This window comes from Tupaia chinensis, unplaced genomic scaffold (assembly GCF_000334495.1).
Source record: "Tupaia chinensis unplaced genomic scaffold, TupChi_1.0 Scaffold000283_1, whole genome shotgun sequence".
Lineage (NCBI taxonomy): Eukaryota > Metazoa > Chordata > Mammalia > Scandentia > Tupaiidae > Tupaia > Tupaia belangeri.
The window spans coordinates 490587-502177 of NW_006159766.1; the positions used below are offsets into that span (position 1 = coordinate 490587).

At 50.1% G+C, this 11591-nt stretch overlaps 1 protein-coding gene and 1 long non-coding RNA gene across 3 annotated transcripts in view; one reads left to right on the forward strand and one right to left on the reverse strand.

Annotated features, from left to right (window-relative positions):
* TMEM154 (transmembrane protein 154) overlaps positions 1-11591 on the reverse strand; it is a 58854-nt gene that overhangs the window by 8853 nt on the left and 38410 nt on the right. The window contains exons 5-8 of one of the 2 annotated variants that reach the window (XM_027772565.1): positions 9339-9366; positions 7871-7956; positions 6130-6187; positions 3403-3983 (exon numbers count right to left, since the gene is read on the reverse strand). In XM_027772565.1, the coding sequence (XP_027628366.1) occupies positions 3974-3983; positions 6130-6187; positions 7871-7956; positions 9339-9366 (182 nt within the window). In that variant the 3' untranslated portion in view covers positions 3403-3973. Of the gene's footprint in view, positions 1-3402; positions 3984-6129; positions 6188-7870; positions 7957-9338; positions 9367-11591 lie in introns of those variants that run through there. The other variant, XM_006150315.3, reaches the window with a different exon arrangement.
* Positions 3278-5092, forward strand: LOC114008086 (uncharacterized). The gene is made up of 3 exons (XR_003549647.1): positions 3278-3411; positions 4134-4311; positions 5032-5092. It is a non-coding gene; the product is annotated as an uncharacterized LOC114008086 (long non-coding RNA).

The window sequence follows — 11591 nt, forward strand, 5'->3', positions numbered from 1 at the left end:
CACCCCTGCTCTCGGGCCAGGCTCTCTTGTCAATCTGTCACTACGAGCACAGGAAGGCCCCTACGGGACGTGGACGGCGGCACAGCACGCGAAAACTCTCTGTTGTCACGGCGACTTCTAACTAGGTTTTCAGGGCGCGCAAGTTCAGTTCTGCACAAGGTCTTGTAACAATTAGTCAGGCTCCTCTAATGAGTGTAAGGTCGGCCTCCTTCCCGCCAGAGGCCTGCCGGGAGGAATTACGGAGGTCACGCATCTGAGCACCAGCAGAGCCAGGCCTCCAGTTAGTCCAAGCCACGTAGATCGTGCGGAGTGTAGACTAACCTGGCTACTGGTCAAGCCACGCTGCGGTTTTCAACATTCACTCCTTCCCTCAACCACCACACACTCACAGAGACACACACCATAGACACACACACAGAGACACACACAGAGACACACACACTCACAGAGACACACACCCCAAACACCCACCACAGACACACACCACAGACACACACACAGAGACACACAGACACACACACTCACAGAGACTCACACCACAGACACACTCAGACACACACTCAGACACACACCACAGACACACACCACAGACACACACACAGAGACACACAGACACACACACTCACAGAGACACACACCACAGACACACACACAGACACACACACAGACACACACCACAGACACATTCAGACACACAGACACACTCAGGCACACACACAGACACACACACTCACAGAGACATACACCACAAACACACAGAGACATACAGACACACACACTCACAGACACATACCACAGACACACACAGAGACACACAGAATCACACACTCACAGACACACACCACAGACACACTCAGACATACACTCACAGAGACACACACATAGACACACACACTCAGAGACACACACCACACACTCATAGATACACAGACACACACACACGCACAGACACACACACACTCAGACATACACACAGACACACAGACACACACTCAGAGACAAACACCACAGACACACTCAGACACACACAGACACACACCCAGACACACACAGACACACCCACAGACATACACACCCACATACTGACAGAGACACCCAGTCACAGATACACGAACACACACACACAGACACACACTCACAGACACATACACACAGACACACACACACACAGAAACACATACACACACCCACACACACCCACAGACACTCAGACACACAGACACACACATCCACACACACAGACACACACACACAGACACAGCACACATGCACACACACCTACAGAGACACACATTCAGACACACACAGAGAGACACACCCACAGACTCACACACAGACACTCACAGAGACACACACTCACAGACACACACACCCAGCACTTTAACAATGTTATTTGAAGCTACTACCCTGCAGGATTAGAAATGTAACTTTGTATCCCTCATAATACCATGCTCAGATTCATGGGAAACCAGTGAGCACTTAATACTTGTTGATTAAGTATACTTTTATTTATTTATTTTTAATTTTTTGTTTTTGAGAGGTTTTTGCTATAGGGTACGTGTGCTCACCAGAAAGAGAGACAGACAGAAAGTGAGAAATCACCCCCCGGGGATGGCCACACCGCAATCCCTTCTCCTCCATTCTCCTCTTGGGATCTTGGGCACGCACGCACACGTGCCCAGTGTGAGTTTAAGCCACCAGGTCCAGGACTCGAACCGCGGTCAACTACATGGGAGTCCAGCGACATAGCCATTACGCTAACTGCTGGTCCCTTAAGTATACTTTTAAGTGACTTTTATGGGAATAGAGAGGAAAAGAGAAAGCAAACTCATAAAGAGAAAAATTAGAAGTGACCATGGATTTGAGCAGAGAGGCCTAAAAATGTTCACATGGGACCAGCAGGTGGCACGGTATTTAAGTCACTGGACTCCCACATGGACGACCATGGTTTGAGTCCTGAACCTGGTGGCTTGCTTTCTCACCTTCTCTTTCTCTCTCTCTGGTCAAATAAATAATAATAATAATAATAACAAATAAAATTTAATAAATAAATAATTATTTTTTAAAAAGTTCACACAGTAGGGCTAGCAGGTGGCATGGTGGTTGGGATGCTGTACTTCCACATAGCCAACCACGGTTCAAGTCCTGGACCGGAGGCTTGCTTTCTCACTTACTCCCCTTCTCCTCAAATTAAGCAAAATAATAATGATGAATAAAAATAAATAAAATAATTATTCTTAAAAATTCACTCAAAACTGGTTCTCTTGCATGTCCTGTCTCGTCACGGTCACGCTAGACAGTGGGTGCATCTTACTCCTAAAGGTCCTCTCTCACATGTTTAATCTATAAACTGCCTTTTAATTTATGGAATAGCTCATTTATTTAGCTAAGTAGTAAAAGAAAAGAAAAACAGAATTTTAAAAGAAACTCTTCTCTGTCCAGTTGGACAAGTGCAGTGAGTAGGCTCCCACTGCATAGGAAGCCAGTCTTAACATGGCCAAGCCTGCATAGCTGGCTGTGGTTCAAATCCCAACCCTGGCAGCTTGGAAAACACACCGGTGTGTGTACATGCTTGCCATCGGGAAAACCAGCAACTCAGGTGGCTGAGGCAGGAGGACTGGGAGCTCAAGGTGGCCTGAGCAGCTCAGGGAGACCCTAAGGAGAGAGAGGGAGAGGGAGGGAGGGACAGGGAGATGGAGGGAAGGAGAGGGAGAGCCCGCATGACAGTGCTTGCCTGTGGGCCCAGCTGGGAGGCCAGGGCAGGAGGATGCATGTCAAGATCACGTCTTTAAAAACAAAACAAACAAACAGAAAAACAAACGTCTTTGTCTCTCTCCTCCCCCAAACCTCCTGTTTGCTCGCTCACTCTCTCAATAAAGAAAAAAAAAGAAGGAGAACCGTGACGACAGTGACTTAGCTAAAACGCTCTCCAACTAGGTTAAGGCTTTTAGCCTTACAGCCAGAAATGACTTGCACTCCCAGAGGCCAACTTATCAATGTTCCAGAAATGCGATTTTTTTTTTTTTTGAGCGGTTTTTGCTACAGGGTGTGTGCGCTTGCCAGAAAGACAGAGAGAGACAAGGAGACAGAAAGCGAGAAATCACCCCCCAGGGGAAATGGCCACGCCTCAATCCCTTCTCCTCCATTCTCCTCTCGGGATCTTGGGCACGCACGCACACGTGCCTGGCGTGAGTTTAAGCCACTGGGTCCGGGACTCGAACCGCGGTCGACTACGTGGGAGTCCAGTGACACAGCCATTATGCCAATTGCTGGTCCCCAGAATCCGATTTTTAAGATTGTATGGCCACCATCCAGTCCTTCTTCTGTGTTGCCAACGATTTCAAGGGCCAAGGACACGTGTGTGAACGGCACCGGCATTTCAGCCGTCGGCAAGAGGGGCCAATGCTGGAGGTGAGCGAGCTCTGCACCGCGCCCAGGCCCTCACTCTCCCGGGTAGAGACTGCGAGATGGTTCTCTGTGAGTGCTTGGACTCTTCTTGTCTTTCTTCCCGGCTTCTATCTTCTTCTCTTCTTTCTTCTTTCCTCTCCTTCTTTCTCTTCCTTTTTGCCTTCCTTCCTTCTTCTCCTTGTTAATATCAGAATCTCATTTAAATGAGTCAGAATCTTTTCTGAACCGCAATCTGTCTGAGCGTACCATACCCAGAGACAGCGCTGCGTCCTGTCCTCTGGCTCAGATGTGGGCTTCGGGGTCAGAGCTGAGGCCTGCTCAGCGGGGCTGCAGCCGTGTGACGTGGAGAGAGATGCAGGGTGAGCATTCTTAGCCAGTTCCGGGGACAGTCCGAGCAGGGCCCCAAGACATGTGTCCGGCTGCCCCACTGGGCTGTCTAATAGTCCGCTGTCCCTGGCAAAGCGCGGCCGTCAGGGACTGCCGACGCGTGTGACCACACTCCGGAAGCATTCTGGATGACTGTCACCGCCCTCCGGATGGCATGCAGGGAGAGGGGACAGTTCTTTCATTTATTCCTATGAAGCAGACTGTCAGTCACAGGTTCTCTGCTCTCCGGATGCCCAGGGGCCATCCCTGCCCATGAAGAGGTGCCCCGAGATCCCAGCGGAGCTCTGAGCAAGTCCCCAACCTGCTGAGTCACTGACCAACTCCCATCCTCTGCCCAGACAGTTCTCTGAGCGAAACCACCCCACGCCATCTGCACGGAAGACAACAGGACAGAGACTGCCGAGCCCGGGAGGTGACGCGGCCCCACGGACTTTCTATGGAGCAGAGCCACCTGGTGGTTGGTGGCTGTGCTGTTAGATTTTCATTTCCTTTCTCTCCTGGAAAAATGCAGTCCAGGTGGGTGGGGTTTTTGTTTGTTAAATGCGTTCTTTTCACTTACTCTTTTTTTTTCTTTAAATAATTATTTATTTAATTTAATTTATTATTATTATTATTATATTTTCATTTGCTATAAGGCACACCACCAGAGAGACAGAGAGAGAGAGAGAGAGAGAGAGGCAAAGTTGAGACCAGGTCCAGGGCTCGAACCACGGCCGGTCATGTGGGAGTCCAGCACCTCCACCACCATGCCGCTTGCGGGCCCCTTCACTCACTCTTATTGACAGTTATCCCTGGTGAAACTCACCTCCACCTGTCTTCCCTACCAGACACCTTAACCAAGGCAAACACACCTCATTTGCTCTAACCGGAAAGATTATTTTTTTCTTATTTTTTTTTAATTATTTTTTTTGGAGAGGTTTTTGCTATAGGGCGTGTGCGCTTGCCAGATAGAGAGAGACAGAGAGACAGAAAGCGAGAAATCACCCCCCAGGGGGGATGGTCACACCACAATCCCTTCTCCTCCATTCTCCTCTCGGGATCTTGGGCACGCACGCACATGCGCCCGGCGTGAGTTCTAAGCTACCGGGTCCGGGACATGAACCGCGGTCAACTACGTGGGAGTCCAGTGACATAGCCATTGCGCTAACTGCTGGTTCCCTAACAGAAAGTTTTATGACTAAAGGGAAAACCAAGTCAACAGTGTCTCTCTCGATGGTCAATGCTATTTATTTCTAGGATGAAGAGGGTCCAGCAGTTAGCGTAATGGCTATGTCGCTGGACTCCCACGTAGGTGACCACGGTTTGAGTTCCGGACCCAGCGGCTTAAACTCACGCCGAGTGCGTGTGCGTGTGTGCCCCAGAGGAGAATGGAGGAGAAGGGACTGCGGTGTGGCTGTCCCCCCGGAGGGTGATTTCTTGCTTTCTGTCTCTCTGTTTCTCTCTGTCTCTCTGTCTCTCTGTCTCTCTGGCAAGCACACGTGCCCTATAGCAAAAACCTCTCCTCCCTGCCCCCAAAAAAGGATAAAGAAACACTAGGAGGAGCCAGTGGGTCGCATGGTGGTTAAGGTACTGGACTCCATGTGACTGACCACAGTTCGAGTCCTAGGCCTGATGGCTTGCTTTCTCACTTTCCTTTCTGTTTCTCTCTGGTGAGCGCACATACCCTATAAGAGAATTTTTAAATGAAACTAATAAATAAAATCAAATAAATAATTCTTTCTTTCATTTCTGTTTTGTGTTTTGTTTTGTTTTGTTTTGTTTTGTTTTTTAAGAAACACTGGGGCCGGCAGGTAACATGGTGGCAAAGGCTCTGGGCCCCCACAGGGCTGACCATGGTTTGAGTCCCAAACCTGGTGACTTTTTTTTTTTTTAAAAAAAAAAGAAAAAAAATTACCATATTTAACTTTATTTTAATTTGACGAGAGAGGGACAGACTGTGAAAGAGAGAGAGGAGGAAAGTGAGAAAGAAAGCCTCCAGGTCCAGGACTTGAACTGCAATCAGCCATGTGGGAGTCCAGTACCCTTAACAACCACACCACCTGCCACCCCTGTGGCTTGCTTTCTTGCTCCCCTTTTCTCCTTCTCCCTTTTTGTCTCTCTTCAGTCAAATTTTAAAAATAATAATAATAAATAAAATGAAGTAAATAATTCTTTTTTTTAAAAAAAAAGACAGACAGATGGACAGACCAGGATAGTGGCTGGGTGGCTTCTGCCCTCTGGACTCACTTCCTCTCTGGCACACCGCACACTACACATCATGGAAACTGTCACGTCAAATGACACGCAGAGCCGTCCCCTCCCGTGCTTGCAGTCTCGGGGAGGAACGGGAAGTACCTGGGGCTGTGGTTCGATTCCTTTTCTTCCTTCAGAGTCGGCAAACACTCGTAGTCGGCTAGGACAGACAGACAAGGCACTGTGAGTCACCGCGGTCTCACTTTCCTCCGCACAACCCGCGCGCATGCGTTCCCCGAGCTGTGTGGTGTTTGTGCAGAAACGACCATAGCACAATCCCTTCTCCTCTGCTCTCCTCTTGGGATCTGGAGCATGCACACACATGTGCCTAGAGTGTTTTTCAAGGCACCAGGTCTGGGACTTGAACCGCAGAGTTAGCCATGGGGGAATCCAGCTGTCTTAACCACCACACCACCAGCTGGACCTGCTCTCATCACCTGGAAGTCCAATTACTGATTTAATGGAAAGCAAGGAATACATATTCCCATTACTGCCAGATAGCAACTGAAAATTAAGCTACACGGGGATATTTGTTACTATCTATATACGCACCGCCCAATACAACAGTCTGCAGTCATGAAATGCCCAACATCTGCACCGCCCAGAAGAGTAGCACTCAATGTGGCTACTAAAACTCAGTTTTGGGACCAGCAGTTGGCGTAATGACTATGTTGCTGGACTCCCATATAGCCGACCTCAGTTCGAGTCCCGGACCCCAGCAGCCTAAAACTCATGCGGAGTGCATGTGCATGCATGCCCAAAATCCCAAAAGGAGAAAGGAGAAGGGACGACGCCCAGTAGGGTGATTTCTCACCGTGACCATTTCCCCTGGAGGGTGATTTCTCGCTTTCTGTCTCTCTGTCTCTCTCTGTCTTTCTGGCGAGCGTAGGCGCCCTATAGCAAAAACCTCTCTGAAAAAAAAATATATATAAGAAAAAGAAAAACTCAAGTTTTTAGTTTTAGTTCATCTTAGTTCATTTCAAGTTAAATAGCCACCAGGACAGCAGATGGTGTGAATGCTATGTCGCTGGACTCCCATATAGCTGACCACAGTTCGAGTCCCGGACCCAGTGGCTTAAACTCACGCCAGGCGCGTGTGCGTGCATGCCCAAGATCCCAAGAGGAGAATGGAGGAGAAGGAATTGCGGCGTGGCCATCCTCCCTGCAGGGTGATTTCTCACTTTCTGTCTCTCTGTCTCTCTCTGTCTCTCTGGCAAACACATGTGCCCTATAGCAAAAACCTCTCCCTCCCAAAAAAAAAAATAAAAATAAATAGCCACCTTTTGTTAATCTCTATTGCAATGAACGGGACAGATCTATGAAACTATACTTGATAGCTTTATATCAATAAACAGTTTAAAATGATAGATCTCCAAATTCTATAATATACAAAGAGTTGGGATCAGCAGATGACATAATGGTTACATTGCTAGACTCCCACACAGTCGACCACAGTTCGAGTCCCAAAGTCCCAAACCTGGCAGCTAGAAATTCATGCTGGGCACGTGTGTGTGCGTACCCCAAATCCTGAGAGAATGGAGAAGGGATTGTGGCGTGGCCATCCACCCTGGGGGTGATTTCTTGCTTTCTGTCTCTCTGTCTGTGAGCACACATGCCCTACAGCAAAGATCTCTCTCTAAAAAAAGAAATTAAATTACTCAGTGGCAACAACTGGTGCAGTGATTAAACAAGTATCTAAGGGCGGTCAGGCTGGGCTCTTGCTGCATACACTGGGGCCAGTCTGGGAGGGCCGTCTAGCCCCGGAGGGACAGAGCTGGTGTTTACAGAGCACGGCAGCCTCTGTTGTCTGGAGGAAGAAAACCCACTTCCGGTGACCACATACCATTCCTGTTCATGCTGTTCATCCACTTATCAAGTTCTTCCATTTCTATTTCCATAACCGAGGGTGTGTCTTCCTCAAAAATGGGGCTAGAAAGAAACAGCAAAAGCTTGTTGAAAACAACACATGAGAGAGTGGAACTTCAGCGGGGAGAGGAGAATGTGGACCCTCAGATGAACACAACTGGCGGGGCAGCCTGGGGGGCCAAGGAATTAGGCTCTAAACGGAAGAACAGCTGGCTCTAAAACAAACCTCACCTGTCACTTATCCAGCATGGGGCCCTGCCTGGCCAGAGGCTGAAAAGGGAACTCGGAGAACGCACAGGCCCGTCTGCCAGCTAGCTGCCAGGGCTGGGCGTTGCACACGCCCCGTTTCAGCCTTGCTCAACTCCACTTCCCCTTCCTGGAGGCTTTCATCAAGGCCCCAAGGTCAAGAAGCTGCTGGGGGTACCAGTAGTTAGAGTAATGGCTATGTCGCTGGACTCCCATGTAGTTGACCGCAGTTCGCGTCCTGAGCCCGGTGGCTTAAGCTTGCACCGGGCACGTGTGCGTGTGTGCCCAAGATCCCGAGAGGAGAATGGAGGAGAAGGGATTGCGGCGTGGCCATCCCCCCTGGGGGTGATGTCTCGCTTTCTGTCTCTCTGTCTCTCTGGCAAGTGCACACACCCTATAGCAAAAAAACTCCAAAAATAAAAAAGCACCTACTACTTGAGCAGGCTTCTGCCCTCCCTGGCTGTCAGACACCCTGCCCTCCCTCGCCAGGCTCAGCTGCACCTGGTTAGAGTAGGCCGGGTGGGGGAGGGGAACACCAGCTGTGGCCCACACCTTGCTGAGGAAGAGACTCCTCTCTCACTGTGTGGGGCTGCTGGGAGGGGTGAGGAAGGCTCTTCTCTCCCTCCTTCCCTCTCCGCCCCTCCCTCCCTCGCCCCCTCCACGTACCCCCCCCTTCTCCCCTTCCCCTGGGGTGGCCCTTGCAGTGGGGCTTTCTGATCCACCAGGGTTCTTCTCCTTCCCTGGTGGTGACTCTTCTTGTTCTCGAAGAGAAATAGAGACAGAGAGAAAGTGAGAAATCACCCCCCGCGGGGGGGTAGCCACCCCACAATCCCTTTTCCTCCATTTTTCTCTAGGAATTTGGGCATGCAGGCAGTGCTTGTCAAGCCACATGGTCCAGACTCCGAGGATCCAGTCTCCTCCCCTCTACGCCACCTGCTGGCCCCAGGTGGGAATGCTTTTAATCAGCATGCATAAAAGTGGTCCAGAAAGATTCTTGCCCCAACAGAAGGAAATGAAATAAAGCCCACCCGCCCCTGTCCTCTGCCCAGATGGAGAGGGCTCTGGCTTGCCCAGCCTGCTGCAAGCCGCCAGGGCCCTCGGCCGGGGTCAGAAGTGGGGCGCGTTTGGAAAGGCTCAGCCTCCAGCTCTGTTCCTGGCTCTCGCCCACCCCCATGGGGCGGAAGCAGTGGGAGACTTACACTTTCAGGTTTTCACTTCCCAGTTCATCTGAAAGGGAACAGAGAGGTCAGGTTAGCTTTGTCCTCCTCACCAACGTCTTATTTCAACAGCTGGAACCCCTTTACAGAAAGCACAAAATGACTCTAATAATTCCTTTTTAATTTAAAAAAAATTATTTGGAATGGTCAAAATACTGGACTCCCACGTAGTTGACAGAGGTTCGAGTCCCAGACCCAGCGGCTTACAACTCATGCCAGCTGTGTGCGTGCGTGCCCAAAATTACATAGACGTATGTGTATGTGTGCGTGCGTGCCCAAAATCCCGAGAGGAGACTGAAGGAGAAGAGACTGCTGCATGGCCACTGCCCCAGGGGGTGATTTCTTGCATTCTGTCTCTCAGGTAAGTGCATGCACCCTATAGCAAAAATCTCTTCTCTTTTTTTTTTTTTTAATTGTCGGAGGGTGTGTGCACTGGCCAGAGAGAGAGGGAAGAAGCGCCCCCCACGGGACCAGTCATGCTGCCATGCCTTCTCCATTTCTCCATCCTGTTGGAATGTGAGGAGCAGGTGTGCATGCACACACCGGAAATGTTTTCTTTCTTTTTTCTTTTCTTTTTTGAGAGATTTTTGCTATAGGGTCCATGTGCTTGCCAGAGAGACAGAAAGTGAGATATCACCCCCTGGGGATGGCCACATCACGATTCCTTCTCTTCCATTCTCCTCTCTGGATTTTGGGTACGCACATATGCCCAGTGTGAGCTTTTTTTTTTTTTAAGCTGCCAGGTCTCGGACTTGAACCTCAGTCAACTATGTGAGAGTCCAGCAACGTAACCATTATGCCACCTGCTGGTCCCACACACTGGGCATGTTTTTAAGCAGCCAGGGCCAGGATTAGAAGAACCGTGGCTGGCCACGCAAGGCCATCTTCCCTCATTGCTAGGCTATGGGATCGCCCCATGAACAGGTCTCGGACTGGACTGCCCAGCACGGGATGAGAGTCATGCCCCATCTTCCGATTTACAGTCGTCGTAAGTGCAGCTTCCAACAAGCCTGGTTTCTGTTGCTGTTGGCCCAGGTGAGAGTCGGGTAACAGCTGACGAGGCGGCTCAGAAGCAGATCAGCCGACCACGGGCAGGAGTCGGCGTTCTGCTTCCCTGGGCAGGGGACTGCACGCCGGGAGCCCAGGGGGTGGTGCCAGGGCGATGAGAACGACTGAGAAGTGGGCCACTTTGTAATGGTCCACCCAACAGGCGGATGGTGGCAGCAGCTTCCTGTCTGCCTGCAGAAATGCAGGTCTCCCGGGAGGGCATGACCAGTGGGCACCTGGAACCGAGCTCCTGGCAGCAGCGAGGGCTGTCATTTCCGGGCCTGGCAAGCTCGAATGGCATTGCTGATCCAGGAGCCTGGGCACAGAGGTGCGTCTCATGCCATCGCTGCCTGGGCATCCTCCTGTCACATCCCTACCTCTGTGGGCATCGGAAACCTCCTGCAGGTGCTGAATCCTCTAAAAATTAGGCAGGAGCGGGACCAGGAGTTAGCGTAATGGCTATGTCGCTGGACTCTCATGTAGTTGACCACGGTTCAAGTCCAGGACCTGGTGGTTTAAACTCACGTTGGGCATGTGTGCATGTGTGCCTAAGATCCTGAGAGGAGAATGGAGGAGAAGGGATTGCAGAGTAGCCATCCCCCCTGGGGGGTGATTTCTCACTTTCTGTCTCTCTGTCTGCCTCTGTCTTTCTGGCGAACGCACATGCCCTATAGCAAAAAAGACTCTCAAAAAAAAAAAAAAAGAAAAGAAAAACTTAGGCGGGAGCTATCCATCTGTCTAGACTACGCACACACACAGTCTTCAAAAAGTTCATGGAAGTATTACATTATGAAAAAATCCACAGATTTCAAAAGTTTTTACACTGAAATAAATTTGTTATTTTTTTTAGAGGATTCTTTGTTATATGGTGTGTGTGTTGCCCAAAGAGTTAGAGAGAGACACAGAGACAGAAAGAAAGAAATCATCCCCCGGGGAGGTGACCATGCTGCAATCCCTTCTCCATTCTCCTCTTGGGATCTTGGGCACACACGCACAAGCGCTCAGCATGAGGTTTTTTTCCCCTAAGAATTATTTTATTTAACTTGATTGATTGATTTTTAATTTGACCAGAGAGGGGCAGAGCAAGGGGGAAAGTGAGAAAGCAAGCCACCAGGACCAGGACTTAACCCTTGGCCAGCCATGTGGGAGTGTCCCTAACTACTGTGCCCCCTGCCAGTCCCCCATATG